Source organism: Perognathus longimembris, chromosome 2, assembly GCF_023159225.1.
Source record: "Perognathus longimembris pacificus isolate PPM17 chromosome 2, ASM2315922v1, whole genome shotgun sequence".
NCBI classification, from domain to species: domain Eukaryota; kingdom Metazoa; phylum Chordata; class Mammalia; order Rodentia; family Heteromyidae; genus Perognathus; species Perognathus longimembris.
In genome coordinates, this window is record NC_063162.1 from 7,882,795 (window position 1) to 7,900,532 (window position 17,738).

General features: G+C 48.5%; 1 protein-coding gene and 1 long non-coding RNA gene across 9 annotated transcripts in view; one reads left to right on the plus strand and one right to left on the minus strand.

The window, feature by feature from the left end:
* Positions 1 to 17,738, plus strand: part of Fgfr2 (fibroblast growth factor receptor 2) — a 103,340-nt gene that overhangs the window by 60,394 nt on the left and 25,208 nt on the right. For 3 of the 8 annotated variants that reach the window (XM_048338103.1, XM_048338108.1, XM_048338107.1), the window contains 4 exons: positions 3,109 to 3,299; positions 4,633 to 4,780; positions 8,009 to 8,211; positions 16,831 to 16,982. In XM_048338103.1, the coding sequence (XP_048194060.1) occupies positions 3,109 to 3,299; positions 4,633 to 4,780; positions 8,009 to 8,211; positions 16,831 to 16,982 (694 nt within the window). Of the gene's footprint in view, positions 1 to 3,108; positions 3,300 to 4,632; positions 4,781 to 5,970; positions 6,116 to 8,008; positions 8,212 to 16,830; positions 16,983 to 17,738 lie in introns of all 8 variants that reach the window. The other 5 variants (XM_048338105.1, XM_048338110.1, XM_048338104.1 and 2 more) reach the window with 3 other exon arrangements.
* Positions 3,994 to 5,962, minus strand: LOC125345985. Its single transcript, XR_007209832.1, has 3 exons — positions 5,572 to 5,962; positions 5,018 to 5,024; positions 3,994 to 4,006 (listed from the first exon to the last, which is right to left on the minus strand). It is a non-coding gene; the product is annotated as an uncharacterized LOC125345985 (long non-coding RNA).

A 17,738-nucleotide genomic window follows, 5' to 3' on the forward strand; every position in this document is an offset into this window, starting at 1 on the left:
CTGTGGAAAGTTGCAAACCCAAGGGCTTTGCTTTCCCAGGGGCTGCTGGGAATGGCAGAGCAGGGGCTGCCTGCCCACTCTGTCCAGTGAACAGCCATCTCACTCGCTGTCCCCCCAACTTCCTGAAGGGAGGACGCGAGGCTGGTTACCGTCCACCGCTTAGAGCTGTTCTTCAGGCTGGTCACCCCGGGAGATGGATGGGTCAGGACAGGAAGGGGACCTCGGGCCCGGGAGAGGCTGGCATCCTAGGACTTTTTCCAAGATGTTTTTGGCCTCATTCTCTGACTTGTTTAAGGGTAGAGAAGAAGGGTTACAAAGGAAATCAAAGCCTCATGTGGAGAAATGAAACCTGAGGCCTACTGACTTTTTAAAAACATTTTCAATAACATTCTCTGAGGTTTCATTTTATACCGAAAGCAGCTGTAATAAGTTTTGGAAGGTGGTATAAGGTTTCTATTAAAGGAGCGATCCTGCTTGAAGTTTTTTGTCCCCAAAGTGAGAAAGGGTTGAGGAGGAGGAGAAGGGGGTGGCTAAGAGGTTATTTCATAGAAGGTGAGAAAATTTGAAAAGACGGATTCAAGTCTGCAAGCAGCAACATTCACTCGGCTGTAATTTGCAAATGAAATAACATTAAGCCTTCACAAGGGGTTCTTTCTCCTTTGGGGTGAAAATAGTCCGGAGAACAGTGGAATAACTTAATAACTGGAGCTTAGCAGCGCTTTGACCACAAGTGAAACCAGACTGCCGCTCTCTACCAGGCTCTGCCAGCGTCGTCCGGGCTCCGCCATTGCTTTCCCGCGGGAGCGTGGCACAGGCCGGAGGGGGGAGACGCTCTTGTTCGCTGCAGCGTCGCTTGTTGTTTACACGCATAGAGTTTGCTTGTGTGGTGATGTATTAGAGACCGGTATAGAACTTTGCTTAAAACTCAGTAGATCTGGCTTGTAACAGTGAAGATTGCCTAGTCCTTTTTGTTATTTTTAAGAAAAGACATCTTAAACCAGCTATCAATATGTATCTGAACACACACACACACACACACACACACTTATGAATATTGGAAAACCAAGCCAGAGAGTGAATTGATATACCAGATTCACTTAGATAATAAACCTTCGCAGTTGATAGGTACAAAAGAGCAGATGTTGTCATCTGCGTCTCTGGCCCAGATGCCAGCTTCCCCATGCTGTCAGAGCTCTTGGTAACCAACCAGCAGAAGGAGCAGAAACAACTGCATGTGGATGTAACTGTCCTTCCCGTCTGCCTTGGGCCCACTGTGAACAAACCAGAGTCTCTGCCCATCCCTGAGACAGCACATTGGCCAGAGTCAGGATTTCATTGTGTATTTGAAGAAACTCAGCTTTTGAGATTTTTTTGCTCCTGAAAACTAGTAGACTTGCCGGGCACTGGTGGCTCATACCTGTAATCCTAGCTTCTCAGCAGGCCAAGCTGTGAGGATTGTGATTTGAAGCCAGCCCAGGCGGGAAAGTCCATGAGACTCTTACCTCCAATGAACCACCAGATAGCCGGAGTGGAGCTGTGGCTCAAAGTGGTAGAGCGCTAGCCTTGAGCAGAAGAGCTTAGGGACACTGCTCAGGGTTCGAGTTCAAGCCCCATGACTGACAAAACCCCCCACAAAACCTAGTAGCCTTAACTTCTATGTTCTTTGCTTAGCTTACACAGAAGATTTGGGAAGCAAGATAAATGACTCCTTTGGGGCTCTGAAATTCTTTTCTTTATAGTGTAGAAATACGTGTTTAGGAAGTGATGCGAGATTCCCGATGAAATGTGCAAAAGGGAACTGCTAGGTGCATCTTCTTTCTTTTAAAGAAGCTTTTAAAGGACCAGCAGACTCTTGGTTCAACAAATTCCACCAAGTGATAAGGCTTAGCTTTCTGTCATTGTGACTTGCTGTTTCTAACCTAGGCATGGGGATGCAAGGCACAGCGTAGGCACGCCCGTGGTATGGTAAGATGGTTGGGGTCCCCTCTTAACTGTTTTCACAGGGGACGTGGTGTGTGCAGGTGTGTGAAGTTGAAGTCCTATTTGTGAATGGACCAAGGATTGGGTTTGATGTGGCTCTGGACAGATAGGCCTTCTAGGAAGGTTCTAGTAAGCTTGTGATTATATAGTGCTTTGGTGGACTGGCCTTTTTTCCCTCCAAATCTGACAGTCTTCTGTCAGTTGAGCCATAGCTTCACCTCTAGCTTTTGGTGGTTATTTGTTGATAGGTGTCTCATGGACTTTCCTGTTTGGGCTGGCTATAAATCATGATCCTCAGTTCTCAGCCTCCTGAGTAGCTGAGATTACAAGCTCTGGTTTATTTATTTATTTATTTAAAGCGGGGGATGCAGAACTTCTCAGAACATCTTCAAAATGTGTTGGGGGGGGGGGCTGGGGATATGGCCTAGTGGCAAGAGTGCTTGCCTCGTATACATGAGGCCCTGGGTTCAATTCCCCAGCACCACATATACAGAAAATGGCCAGAAGTGGCGCTGTGGCTCAAGTGGCAGAGTGCTAGCCTTGAGCAAAAAGAAGCCAGGGACAGTGCTCAGGCCCTGAGTCCAAGCCCCAGGACTGGCAAAAAAAAAAAAAAAAAAAAATGTGTTGGAGGACATTGTGTGTATGTAGGATGCACCTTACAAAGTTACTCCACGTCAGATGCTTGTGGCTCCCACCTGTAATCCTAGCTGCTCAGAAGGCTTGAGTCCAGTCATTGACACGTGATGCTAAACTCGTGATTAAGGTGAATTTTGGGGCCCACCAAGCCTCCTAAGTACGGAGACTACCATTACTCGTCTTGCACACTGTCAAAGTCTTTGCCATTGCTTATTAGGTACCTGTAGAGAAGCAAGTGCTTGGGGTTTAATAAGTTCTTTTCTAGATTTTTCTAAGTACCTTTAAAAGAACAACAACAACAAGGGTTATACTCCAGAGGTCTTCTTTGAGGTCCTTTTTATTGTGCTCCCTCCCCTCCCTGCTCCGTTATCCTGAAGAACTGAGCCCGCGGAGCCTTTGTGGCCCACCTTTCCTGCCGGCCTTGTGGACAACCCAGCCTGTTGATTGGTTTCTCCTCTTCTCATCTTCGGTTCTCCTCCCTCTCGTCCTCAGAGCGATCGCCACACCGGCCCATCCTCCAAGCTGGGCTGCCTGCGAATGCTTCCACGGTGGTCGGAGGGGACGTGGAGTTCGTCTGCAAAGTTTACAGTGATGCCCAGCCCCACATCCAGTGGATCAAGCACGTTGAAAAGAACGGCAGTAAATACGGGCCCGACGGGCTGCCGTACCTCAAAGTTCTGAAGGTAAGGACTTGTTGAATCCTACGAAGAGGCCCCACGAGGGAGACCTTCTTTGTGGGTTTGCCCAGGTTCTTGACTTTCCTGTTGAATTTGATAGACGGTGGTCAGTTAGACTGGACGGTACAGTTGGTGAAGGAATTGGCAGCTCATTGAGATGGTTAATAAGATTTCTGAAGGATAGGGGAAGACGTCACTGAACAAAGGGTCAGAATAGTTCAGTTGTCAGCCCTGAGATCTGAGAGGAGACATTCAGGCCTAGCTGAAATCTGTGGGATCGTGGTGCTGTCTCTGTCTCCCCTCTAGGGTGGTGTGCTGAATAAATGAGATGGAGTAGATGGGAAAAGTAGAAAGCTTGAGGCATCATGCTCATGTTCTTAATCTGATGTTTTTCTATTCATAGGATGCTAGAGCCAAGTTTTCGTAGCTAGCTGCCTTTTAAGAAACAAGTGGATTAAAAAATTAATCCTTTATAATCCATTTACATATTGTTTAGGTAGTACATGAATGGGTATGTTTCTGTACCTGTGAAATGCTGAACCAGAACAATTTCTTCTTCCTTACATATCTTGGGTTTTGTTTTTTTGTTTTTGCAAACCCCCATCTTCTTGGCTTTTTGCCTTCCTAGTTTTTATAGTTGCAGTTTACTCCTCAGGACAGCCTGTACCAGCTGAGTATATTGTGAATTCTTAGCATAACACCTGCTTTGTCTCCTGTGTTGAGTTGCTCATGGAGATGCTCTTAAAAAGAATGATTTTTTTCTAGTTACCAGTGACTCAGCCAATAATCCTAGCTACTCAGTGGGCTGAGATGGGAGGATAGTGGTTAGAAGCCAAGCCCAGGCAGGAAAGTCCACGAGACTCTTATCTCCAGTTAACCACCAGAAAACTGGAAGTGGCGCTGGGGCTCAACGTGGTAGAGCGCTAGCCTTGAGTGGAAAAGCTCAAGGACGGGGCCCAGGCCTTGAGTTCAAGCCGCATGACCACCAAAACAAAAAGAATAATCTTTCCATAGAATTACAGATTGCTCACAGAGAACACCCTACTAATAAAGTATTCTCTTTAGCCAACAATATCCAGAATCTAAAGATCTGGAGGAAGAGGATGCCCGCCTTGGAGAAGCGCTTCCCCACCCACCAGCTACCGTTCACCCTTCTCTGTCCTTCTCTCCCAGGTCCCTTCTGTTGTCCACCACCGGGTTTTAGTGTGTTCTTCCTCAGGCCACAGCTCTTTAGAACATGATGGAAGTTGTTTTCTTGTGGTGTGTTGGTGGTGGGAACCGTAGACGGCACTGAGACTTCTGGGTTGGCCATGATATCGTTCTCCTATGTCTATTCTAGCACTCGGGGATAAATAATTCCAATGCAGAAGTGCTGGCTCTGTTCAATGTGACTGAGGCGGATGCTGGGGAATATATATGTAAGGTCTCCAATTATATAGGGCAGGCCAACCAGTCTGCCTGGCTCACTGTCCTGCCCAAACAGCAAGGTAACAACGTTTTTGGTTTTTTTGTTTTGTTTTGTTTTGTTTTTAAAGAAAACTGGATATAGAAGCTGAAAGGACTTGGTGCTTTGGGAGGCTTCAGGCAGCTTCTAGGATAATTCTTGTGGCCTTGGTACATTGACAATGATCTTTCTTCGGTGGTGCAGCTGGTATGATGCCAGCAGCCATGGAAAAATGCCCACAACGTTCAAAGTGCCTGCTCTGATTTCGTCTAAAGACTACCTTCCACCTCCACCCAGTTTTTCAGCCGCTCCTTCTGGTTTGTCTTGTTTGGGCTGCACCTTTCCCCAGGGTGGTTGTACACTAGCGCCCTTAGAAACTTAGACCCGCGTTCCTACGGAATTTGTAGCATTTGAACCATCCGCAGGATTCCTGTCTCTTCACCGCAGTCACGTGCAGGAGAGGGTTTGTCCAGTGAGATGGCACTCCTTGGGTTCCGCCGCCCGTCCTAGGCCAAGTGCAGGGACCATTCCTCTTTCCTGAGGAATGCACTGCGGGATGCTCTTGAAGGTATTCTTAGTTTGTCACGGCTCACCTTCAAATGTTCATAGTACAAAAGAGATTTGAAAAAGACAGCTTTCTTCTGTTAATCAAGCTCATGTTTTGTGCCACCTGCTTTCAGCACTTGGCAAGACAAGATGGCTTGGGCCAAAGTGAAAGTTGCCGAGCCCGATCAACCGAGACAAACCTACCCTTCCTGCTCGCTCTCATAGAGCCAGAGAGACAAGCGAGGCCTAGGCCCTGAGCGTATCTGGTGTGTTTTAATCTCATCACACGGCAATTTAGATAGAACCATCCCTGGTGGGAATCTGCAGCCCACAGGACCGGAGCCCCCAAACTAGCCCCTTTGGGCACTCTGTGTATTGGAAAAACCACCCCTTTATCCAAACCAAAGCAAAGGCCGGAAGAACGGAGCTCTGTGGGTGCTTTCTCCATGTGTCTGATCGCATGCATGTCTAGGCGGTGAAGCCGGTGTGGTGAAGGGCCTGTGGAGGTGAGCTGGCCGGTGTTGCTCGGCGTCTCTCGGTTGTGGGCTTTGTGGATGGGCTGCGGTCGGAATCTCCTGGTGGCCAGCACCCCCCGGAGCCGCTGGTGCGAGGCCTCGTGGTTCCAAGGCCCCTTCCACAATCATTCCTATGTCGTCTAGCTGTGTTCTTGCTTCCTTTGTTTTCTAGGCCGCCGGTGTTAACACCACGGACAAAGAGATTGAGGTTCTCTATATTCGGAATGTAACTTTTGAGGATGCTGGGGAGTATACGTGCTTGGCGGGTAACTCTATTGGGATATCCTTTCACTCTGCATGGTTGACAGTTCTGCCAGGTATATACTCTTCTTTCTTTCTGTGGGTTTTGTGGTTTTTTTTTTTTTTTCCCTTCCTTTGGTTGATTGCTATCAAAGTAACACAGCTTCTGTGCTCAGAAATGACCCCTTGTATCCATGCATCAAGAATTTCAAAAGATTCAAAATGGTCCCCCAGGGATAAGAGAGTTGCCTTGGAAATTCACTTATAAAGAGATCCCACGTTCACGTGTCTGATCGAGTGGAGGACGGGCCTTTACAAGCCAGCGGGATCATGTGCTTTTCTAGAAAAGTGGGTCCTCAGGGCCACCCTCCCCCCCGCCCCCATTCCCCTTAAGAAAGAAGTTGACATTGCTTTGTAAAATGCAAAGTAATTCTTCTGCCATTGCCCGTGCCATTTGGCTAATGAAACCTTAGCATTGTACCCAACGTTGCTTATATCTTGGTTTAAAAAAAAAATAAAAAGGCTAAGACAGGTGTCTACTGAGGGGCCCTGGGAGGAAAAGCGCCCATGAATTGTAGGTGTGCAGAAGCAGTGTGTTACCTCCTTGGGAATCGGTGGCTTTTGTTGCATGTTGCACTAGTGTGCGCTTTGAGTTTGCCTTTGTTGCAGAGCATGCCTGGGCCATGTTGGCCTTGATGTTCTTTCTGCCTTACGGAGAAACGAACATCAGGGCCGCGCTGTTGTCTAATAACTATGGCCTCTGTGTCTTTAACTGACTACTCTAATCCAGCTTTCTTGACACACTGTCCTCTCTGATGCATTGCCTCTCCGCCATTTCCTTTATGAATGCCTTGGTATTAATGCTTCATTTTTAGCCGTTAGTGCCTATCTGCATGCTTGTTTGATATCTAGTAAGAATAAGTTGGTTGTTCCATTTTGTGCTGTGTGGCTGAGAGTTTTGACTAGCTTGCGAGTGTGTTTATATTTTCCTGATTAAAATGTATAAGCTTCCAATAACTCCATTGCATCCATTTTTTCCCCTTTGGTTGTGAGAATTTGCTCTAACACGAGATGTCTCTCATGTTGAGCTTGCTTTTACGCGCAGTATTGTATTCTCCCATTGTCCAGTGGCACTTGCTAACCAGTGTGCCTGACAGTAGTAGCCATTAACAAAATGGAGTCACCAAGAAATACTGTTTGGAAATACATTGCTTATCGTTAGGCCATTATTGACACATGTTTGGATATTAATATAAGATGATAAATTAATTACATATATGTATATCGTGTTTATATATGTATTCATTACAAAGTCATTTATATACTATCATAAGAGAAAAGTTACACGGATGTATCAGTATAACACAGAAACTTGAAATGGTTGCTAAGAACTATGGAAACCTTATGTATCCCGGTTGTACTGATTTTATATCATAACCAATAGGAAATGTATCATTTTGTCTGGTTGAGTGGCTTTGTGAACTATACTAAGGAACTCCACCAAACTTCATTTGGCCAGCCGACTTACAAAGAGCCTCTGGGATTCCTCACTGAGGAAGAAGTCAGCCTCAGGGAGACTGTACAGTCTCCTTGGAAATTAGAGTGGGCGTGTATGTACCTCTGGGAGAATTTGCACCCCGAGGCTGTCATGAAGGAGGTGTGGCTGCAGCCGGTGGTCCTGGCCAAATGTCTACGGGCCTGTGGCTTCATAGCCTCCCTTTGTAACTTGGTCCCCTGGGTGGGCCCCGGCACTCCAGTTATTGATGCCTTGCACTAGGGAGGCACAGGCAAGAGGTCTATGGCTGCCCAGCCTCGTCCCTCCTGAGCATTGGGTTACTAGAATCCCATCTCGCCTTTGGAATGCTCACTGGCACTTTGTGACGTCTGTATTTTGCCTAGGCTGTACCAGTCCCATGTGCTAATAACTCTGTGGCTTGCTTATCTGTTCCTCCCTACGACCCACAATCTAGCTCCCGTAAGAGAAAAAGAGATTACCGCTTCCCCAGATTACCTGGAGATAGCCATTTACTGCATAGGGGTCTTCTTAATCGCCTGCATGGTGGTGACCGTCATCCTGTGCCGAATGAAGACCACCACCAAGAAGCCGGACTTCAGCAGCCAGCCGGCTGTGCACAAGCTGACCAAGCGCATCCCCCTGCGGAGACAGGTAACAGAAAGTAGATAAAGAGTTCAAAGACGTTTACTCCCCCCCCTGACCCAGCCAGCTCTCGGATCTTTTCCTCCGCTTTGATGGCGGCTAACTCTCTGTGTATGGCGGGTTCCGACAAGCCGTACCCCGGAGCTCGGAGAATCAGCTTGTAGAGTGTCTCTCTTGGGACGGTGAATGGGGACCAGTTCTTAAGACCAGAAAGGACCGGGGTGTGCCCAGCAGAGAAGCTAGTCCGTGGGACTGGGGACACCGGAGGCCACTCTCTTTGTGTGAGTTTGACGGAACTCAACTACGACGGTCTCTTCAAAGCACAGGCATTGAAAAAGATGTATGTGACAGACAGCCATCCGTATTTGGAGGGGGCTACGCCATTGATACAGGAGAGACTCCAGATCTCTTTGACTTCATATTGTTTCGGTTGGGTATTTGGTGTTTTTTTTCTATGTGCTGGTACTTGGGCTTGAACTCAGGGCCTCATGCTCTCAAGGCTAGCATTCTATCTCTCGAACCACACCTTCCTGTCTGGCTTTTTTCTGGCTAATTGGAGGTAAGAGTCTCACACACTTTCCTGCCCAGGCTGGCTTGGGACTAGGATCCTCAGATCTCAGCCTCCTGAGTAGCTAGGATTACAGATTTGAGTCATTGGTGCCCAACTGATTTGTTGTTTTTAAATCAGGGCCAGAAACCTATGGTCTGTTGGTTATATCTGAATTGCTGTTTATTTTAAACAGGTCCATTTCTTTCTTTCTAAATGGGGCCTTGGCCGAATCCCTCTGATTCTTAAAATAGCTTCATATATGCCACATGGATATGTTACTATCAATGCATGTATATAGCTCATGTGTGTATAGCTTAATGTCAGTAGGTGAAAGGTGTGGCCATGTATTCGTGGATGATTTTATTGTTGTTGTTGGTGGTGGTCATGAGGCTTGAACTCATGGCTGAGATGCTATCCCTGAGCTCTTTTTCTCAAGGCTAGTGCTCTTCCACTTTGAGCTTCAGCTCTACTTCTGGTTTTCTGGTGGTTAATTGGCAATAAGAATCTCATGGACTTCCCTGCCTGGGCTGGCTTTGAACTGTGATCCTCCGATCTCAGTCTCCTGAGTAACTAGGATTACAGGCGTAAGCCACCAGTGCCCAGTGGTAGGCTCTTTTTTTTTTTTTTTTTTAATAGAACTGACCAAAGATTGCTTTTAGCTTTGGTCTTGATCTTTGCTGTCTACTTGGCTTGTTTGTACCCTCTAATTGATTTATTTGTTTTAGGATAGGGCAAGATAGCCTCCTATCAGCCATGAACCAAAGCTTGGCAGAGGTGAACAGCAGAGAAAATGCATTACTTTTCCATATTTTCGTGAAGATGTAAGTTAGGGAAGGTACATGTGAATGCATAGTCTTCCTGAAAGTATTCGAAACTAGTTCCAATAAAGTGATTATTGTTTTGAATAGCGGCAGCTAATTAGGTCTTGTTTCAGTCTGTGTTTCAGTAGAATTTGAATATGCATGTACATGTGAAAATTGCAGGTTCATCATCAGTCTCAGTCCCAGTCCAAGAATCTCTTTCTCCTTTTTGCCAGTCCTGGGGCTTGAACTCAGGGCCTGAGCACTGTCCCTGAGCTTCTTTTTGCTCAAGGCTAGCACTCTTACCACACCACCACTTCTGGCCTTTTCTGTGACCAACTGGATACAAGAGTCTTGTGTACTTTCCTGCCTGGCCTGGCTTTGAATCTGGATCCTCAGATCTCAGGCTCCTGCGTAGCTGGGATTGCAGGCGTGAGCGACGGGTGCCCAGCAGCAGCAGCAGCAGCAGCAGCAGCAGCAGCAGCAGGGTTATGGTCTTGTAAGTCAGGTAATGAACACAGTTCTTTCTGGACAACGCCACCCCTTTCTTCGCTCTCCTATTCAGTACGTCTCGGCAGGGGCCAGGAGCATGCATGTTTGTTGGGTCCCCAGGTGGTTACCAGAAGTACTTTGTGGGTGTCCTTTTTGGAGGAGGCTTTAGGAAGGATTTGGACGTCGGTCGGTCAGCAGTGGTTTTGGCATGAACCTGCTTCTTCTCCACCCAGCCCCGCACCGCACACTGAATGGGTCCTTGTTAGCTTCCCGAGAGCCGTATTTCCAGCAGGACTTTTTTTTTCTTTTTTGACGAGGTTGAGGATAGAATCTGGAATGCGTGTGAAGTGCAGGCAAATGACCACATTGTGCTAAGACATGGGGGTGACGGAGAGAAAGAGAGAAAAGAGGCTCACTGGGTTGCTTTTGGCACCAAGAATGCTCTTGTTACATTGAATGCTACCACTGTCATTTGTGAGGCCCGGAAAGCAATGGCAGGGGCAGGGGCCAGCTGCCTGACCAGTTTCGGGGAGAGACCAGAACTCTTAGACCCTGACGAGGCCTGGTCATCTGTGGCTCGGGGCAGCATGGCCCCTCTCCTCTCAGCACCCCTCCTGACCAGTGAGTTACCACTGGCCAAGCGTCCAGCCTCTTCCGTGATGGGGTTCGGGCCCGGAGAGCTGAAAAATGAAAAGGGAGTCCTATTCCTATCTATATCTCTAATCGGAACAAAAGAAGGAAACCTGCCATTGAGCCTCACTCAGCCACTGTTCTATAAGTATTGCATCATTTCGATTGCAGTGCACTTCATTTCCTTCTCTTTGGCCACCTGGTGTTTCTTCCTTGCTCATCTTCCCCGGTGCTAGTCACTTTTTCCTCCTCCTTTTGTACGAAAGGGGATATCAGGATTCCTTCCTCATTTTCTTCCTTCTGGCTTTGACAGAACACATGGCCTTTGGGCATTGGCCCCAAGGTTAGTGCGAGCCTTTATTTTATTTTTGTGTGTGGGTTCTGGGGCTTAAACTCTGGGTTTGGGCTGTCCCTTAAACTCTGAGCTTTTTTTTTTTCTTTCCTCTTGCTCATAGCACTCTACCATTTAAGCCACAGTTCCACTTCGGGTTTTTTGCTAATTAATTGGAGATAAGAGTGTGGTGGGCTTTACTGTTCGGGCAGGTTCTGAACCACAATCCTCAGATCTCAGCCTTTTAAGTCACTAGGATTACAGGTGTGAGCTACCAGCAACCTGGCTGGTGCGAGCCTGGGTGTGTGTGTGTGTGTGTTAAAAACAAAACAGAACAGGGTCAAATAGTATAAGAGAAGCAGAGGAAAGTGAGGGAATATCACTCCCCCTGGGAAAAATAGATAGGTCAGGGATTAATGTATTGGAAGAACATTGGACATGCCTCACCTCTTCCTATATGTCCAAGGGGCCAGCTACTGGTCTTCCCAGTGAGTACAGCCCCTCCTGTGGAGAAGATGCTATCAGCGTGTGGATAAAAGGCCCATTGCCTTGTGGCTGCAGGGCAGCAGATAGGCTGATGACAGAGTGAATACCACAAGAGGCAAAGCATGCCTTTAGCTGACAGGTGAGCCTGTAATCAGATGTCTGGAGCATGCTCGCTCCCAGGCGTTCCCAAGGAGGCCCCTGGGTGGTGGAGGGCAAGGCCCTGGTGCCCCCACTCCCCCCCCCCCCCAGCACAGATGCACACAGCCCCTGTCTCCCCTCTCACAGTCCATCGCTGTTGGGCTTTGGTTCATAACTTTCCTCCCTCTTGAACTTACGGTGTAACACCGACATTTCAGCTTAGGTGCTTTTTAAACATTTTCAGCACCAAGGAAATTGTTCTTTGTGATTCTCTCCCCGTGACTGCGTGTTTTGTGAGACTTTGCATGCACTCTGATGCTTTGGAGAAAGAGAAGCAGCTTTCGGGTGGGCAGCAGGCTGATAGCACGTGGATGGGAGCCTGGCCGCCGTTCAGGGTCCGGGCTCTGCTGCCACTCCTGGACCAACAACAGCTAGCCCAGACGGGGTACGTTTCTGAGCCAGTCAGTCTCTTCCCCACACCCCCCTTGGAACTGGGGACTGAATTCAGGGCCTGCTGCTCCTTAGACAAGTGCTCTACCACTTGGGGTCACCGCCACCCCCCCCCCCCCACAGGTCTTTTGCTTTCATCTTGTTTTCCGGATAGGGTCTCAGACTGTGATCCTCCTATCTCTCCCTCCTGGGTAGCTGGGACAACAGGCATGCACCGCTGCATACCTTGCCAGTGGGTTCTTATTGGTAGCCTGTTAGACAAGCCCAGGAATATCAGAAGCAGCCTGTGCACCCTGCCACTACAGGAAGGGGTTCACTTCCTGAGCACAGAAGACACCAGCCGTCCTCCCAGACGGTGTAGAGATGTAACTGTTGGTTGGTGCAAGGCCAGGGGCTCTCTGGCAGGGTCTTGGCTCAGTCCCGCAGGGTTTGTCCATCCACAGCATTGTGACCTCCCCCTGCTCTCCTCCCTCCAGGGTCCCCCCCTGGATGTCAGATTTAACCTCCCATCATGGGCTGGGAGGGTGGCCTAGTGGTAGAGGGCTTGCTGCCTAGCATGCACGAAGCCCCGGGTTCGATTCCTCAGTACCACATACACAGAAAAAGCCAGAAGGGGTGCTGTGGCTCAAGTGGTAGAGTGCTAGCTAGCCTCGAGCGAAAAGTTGGCTCAGGGACAGTGCTCGAGTTCGGAGTTCAAGTCCCAGGACTGGCGGGGGGTGGGGGGGAGATAAAGATAACACTACTTCTCGGTGGCTGTTTAAGAAAGAAAGCCACTTCCTTACTTAATCTCCCATTGGTGCTGTGGAAACGGAGGAAAAGCACATTTAGTTAAAAGCTTGATTTATGGCACGCGGTAAAGCGATTCCGGAGAGTAAGGAAGCTGAATTGGAGACTGTGAAAAGGTTTTGGGTTTTTTTTTTTTTAAACAAAACAAAATAATACTTGCCAAGGTGTGGGTGGGGAAGGGTTTACTCGAGTGCTAGCGTTTATTATTGATAAGTAACTTTGGTCCCCCTAACACTGGGGTGTTCTTGAAATCGTTGGAAAGCCCACTTCAGAATTGACCTTTCTAGGGTTGGCCCGGGAGATTCCAGGATAAGGGAAATTATGATTTGATGTGAAAGAAAAGAAGTAAGAATTCTGTGGTGTAGATTGAGCCGTGCAGTGGGGGCAGGAATCGGAGCAGGGAGCCCCAGAGCCCCGGGGGGACCCCACCCCCCGACCCCCCGGGAACACTACTTGCAGGCCGGGCCTGCGGCGGAGACTCGGACGCAGCCAGGCCCTCCGAACAGGACCCCCTTTCAGAGGAAATGGGAGCCCAGAGAAAGCCAGCCGACGTTTACGGTCCCGGAGGGGATTTTAAAAGCGTAGTAAAAATGTATAGAGGTGAAATTAAGATACAACCCGGTGACGGAGCAGTTGCATTCCATACTTCCTTATGTTTAGGCCATTTTCTTACTCTCTTTTTTCCCCCCTCTGTTACTTGTTTTGTGTGTGTGTGTGTGTGTGTGTGTGTGTGTGTGTGTGTGTGTGTGTGTGTGTTGTTCTCCCTTGGTTTTCTACCCAGGTCTGGGGCCCTGCCACTTGAGCCACACTTCCACTTCTAGCTTTTTGCTACTTCCTCTGAGAGTCTCTTGGCTTCCTTTGTCTGACTGGGCCGGCTTTGAACCACAATCATCGCATCTCAGACTTTTGATTAGTAGCTAGGGTTACAGCGTGAGCCACCGGCTCGGCGTCTTACTCTGTGTGTTTTGTTTCACAAAGCTAGTTCCCAGGTTTGAACATGCAGTCCGAACCTCTGCACTTCAGCAGAGCGAAATTCCCAGTAAACTTAGCTTTATAGTTCAGAGTCATGACGAGAGCAAAGAGTAAAGGTTTTCCGTGCTCACTTGTTGTTTGCTCTCTCGTTTCCTGTTGCGAAAGCATTCACATTAGAACCTCGTGGAAGCGTGCTGGGTGTACGAGGGGCTGCCGTGGTTTCCAGTGGACATTGCTTTGGGCCAGCGGTTCGCCACGGGGCAGTGAACATCAGATCGATTGAATGTGCCTACGTAGTCCCGAAGCCAGACTTTGTCTGGGTGCTGGTGGCTCTCACCTGTAGTCCTAGCTAATCAGGAGATTGTACTTTGGTTTGAAGCCAGCCCAGTCAGAAAAAGCCAAGAGACTCTTATCTCCAGTGAACTATCCAAAAGCCATACTGGAGCAATAGCTCAAGTGGTAGAGCATCAGCTTTGAGCCAAAAAGCTAAGGGACAGTGCCCAGGCCCCGAGTTCAAGCCCCAGTACCAGCATAAATGAATGAATGAATGAATAAGACAAAGGTGCTTCTTCAACATCATGTACATCTATGATACTAAAACCCAATGGTCTAGAAAGGTCTGGAATAAGACCTATTTCCTACCCTCTCCCCAACCCTTGATCTCTCCCTCCCCCCCCAAAGTGAGCTCTGCTAAGTCTTTAGGCATCCAAAAGAAGCTTGCCTGTCTACCTCCTTACTTGCTTTCCCTTCCTCCCTCCCTCCTTCCCTTCCTGCTGTCTGTCTGTCTGTCTGTCTGCCTGCCTCTCTGTCTCTGTCTCTTTCCCTCTCCCTCCCTCTCCCTCTCTCTCCCTCTCTCTCCCTCTCCCTCTCCGTCTCTCCGTCTCTCCTCTCTTTCTCTGTCTTTCATTGACACTGGGGTTTGAATTCCGGGATCTCACATGTGTTCTGCTGATAGCTCTACCTCTTGAGCCATGCCTTCGGTCTGGCTTTTTGTCACTTGTGAGCCTCGCTCTCGAGGACTCTGCTGCTTTGCCCACGTCCTGTCCGCCAGGCTTCCCTGAGGAGATTGGTGATTTCTCAGGTGGGGCTCGCACTGGGGTGTGTGTCAGCCCTCTGGACAGTCACAGCACCCAGCTCTGCGGCCTCTGGGGATTTCCCAGTCTTTCCCCCCTCCTGTCAGTTGCAGCATTGCTGATCTTCCCCCGTGCGGAGGTTGGGGGGCATTGGGGTCCAGAGATGAGGGGCAGTGCTGTGTCCTGCAGTGTCTGGGCCATTTGGGTCGTGCTTGGCCGGGAAGGATGGCAGGCATGAACCACCCGCACTCCGCGTCTGCAGCCCCGACACTCGGCTGCGCGGCTCTCCGCTCTACCGTGACCCATTTCTTTGATTTCTTGGCTTATTTTTTAATTTCTAATTTCTGATATGCCACAGTAAATAACCATTTCTCAGACCACCTGCTTAGAAAAATTGAGGAATAGCTTCCCCTTGCCAAAAGATCACTCAAGAGGCTCGAAAAAATATGTGCACATATATTTTAAAAGAGAATGGAAATTTCCTTTTAATTTGAATACTAAAACCAATTTCCTCTTGGTAATTCCCCCCCCCCCCCCACCCCCTGCGCGCCCTTGTAGCTCATTCTTGGGCATCTTGAGTTTCCAGGCGGCATGAAGGCTGGAGCTCATCAGAGCTTTCCCAGGAAGACGGTGCTGGGCAGGACATGTCATGGGCAGATGTGGGACCCTTCCCAACAAAATGTGCTCACCTGGAGCGAGTCTTGGGCAGCTCGGTTGGAGGGTGTTTGTCTGCACAGCTGGGGTGACTGTGATCCCTTGCTGCTTGGATGGTTCATGTTTAACCTCCTGTTGGGTCAAAGTCTTGTTCCTGGCCTAAAGCAGAAGCAGTGTTTAAGTTACGCAGGATCAGACCAAGCCTGGGACACACCCAGAAGGGGCCTTGGCCGGACTGTATGAGTTTTTCCTTCACAGAAAGCAGACACAAGCAACTAGCAATCAAGAGAAATGAGAACGTGTCAGCTCTCCTGGCGATTATGAAGAAGGGTGTGTTTTCCTTTCCCTGGATGCCTTTTCTGTCACATGGCCGCCGCAATGGTTTCTGAAACTGCAGCCATTTTCACCAAATGGCCTGGCCACCAACAAGTTTCCAGGAAGACTGGGGAGGGGCACAATGGCCCCCAGTTCCTTGGGTTATGTTGAACAAAGGAATACGGTGCTACTGGAATGCCCTTCCTATTCAAATCCTAAGGTTCTTTGCTGAGGATTTTTGTTTGTTTGTCTTTCCAGTCCTGGGGCTTGAACTCAGGTCCTGAGTACTTTCCCTAAGCTTTTTGCTCTAAGGCTACCTACCACTCGAGCTACAGCTTTACTTTTCCAACTTTTTGGTGGCTCATTGGAGATGAGAATCTCTAACCATGATCCTCAGATCTCAGTCTCCTGAGTAGCCAGGATTACGGGTGTGAGCCGTCATCTCCTGGCTTGCTGGGGGTATTTGGCTTTGCATTTTCAGAGACAGAAGCAATGTAGAGATCTTAAAGGGGTTTACGGAATCTCCTGAGCCTCAGCATGAATCCAGGATTGGAGCAGTGCTAGTCTAAAAGGAGCTTGGTTATCGGGGGCTCCAGAGTAGATCCTGGCAGAAGGCCATACCGAAGCCGGCAGGGTCTTTTCCACACACCCTCAAGTGGCTGTCCTAAAGAATTAGCATGAAAAGAAGAAATACTTTGGTCCGACTTACATTAACATTTTTGTTGCTAACCCCATCTTTGGGCCATCTAATGTGGGTGAAATGGAGTGCTGTGTGGGTGGCAGGGCAGAGGAATTGGAACCCAGTGGTGTTCCTTGTGGTCCGTGACTTCATCTCCACGCCCCCCCGCCCGCCCCCCTTCCTTTCTTAGAATCGCTGTTCTGGCTGGGCCCTGGCTGACTTCCAGCCTTCTCAGCCGGAGCCCCCATTACATCTATGGCTTTGCATTTTGTATCCAGGTTTCGGCCGAGTCTAGCTCCTCCATGAACTCCAACACCCCACTCGTGAGGATAACGACGCGCCTCTCCTCCACAGCGGACACCCCGATGCTGGCAGGGGTCTCTGAGTACGAACTGCCAGAGGACCCGAAATGGGAGTTCCCCCGAGAGAAGTGAGTACGTCTTCTTCTGCCTCACGCAGCCCTGAACTTAGGTACACATGGAAGTATTGGGTTGACCTTTTCTCTCTGTGACCTTTAACTGCAAAGGTCTTGCTCTGACACGTCTCAACAGGCATGAGATTGTATTTCTAAGTAACCAACTACTGGAAAAGAAAGAAAGCGTTTTCTTCTTTTACCTTTTCAAGCAGAGCTACAAAATTCTGGCTGGTGTCCAAACAAGATGGCATCTGGTTATCATTTGATTTATTAAATTTCTAGACAACTCAAATCTAGTCAAATGGAATAAAAGTAGGATTGCCCAGCCTATAAAACAGAGCTGACATTCCAACTTCTGTAGTTTTCGTAGTTGATGCCTTTGGAGAAATCAGATACAGAACATAAATTGCCTGAAGGATCTTTACCCTGTTTGGCTGTTTTTAATGGTTATGAATGAACTATCAAGTTGAATGTTCTTCAAGCATGCTAGCAGACACCTGTCCAAGCATAGCTAGGAGCTGTATATCTACTGGCCTGGCTTGAACAAATCCATGCATTTGGGACCCTGTTGGACTGGATTTGAACACTGATTGGGCAACCTGCTCAATGCTCTAATTAAAAAAAAAATTGAAATCTTGGCTTGAAATCAGGGCCTGGGCACTATCCCTGGGCTTGTTTTAGCTCAAGGCTAGCACTCTATTACTTGAGCCAAAGCTCCATTCTCAGTTTTTTTGGTGGTTAATTAGAGATAACAGTCAAAAGACTTGCATG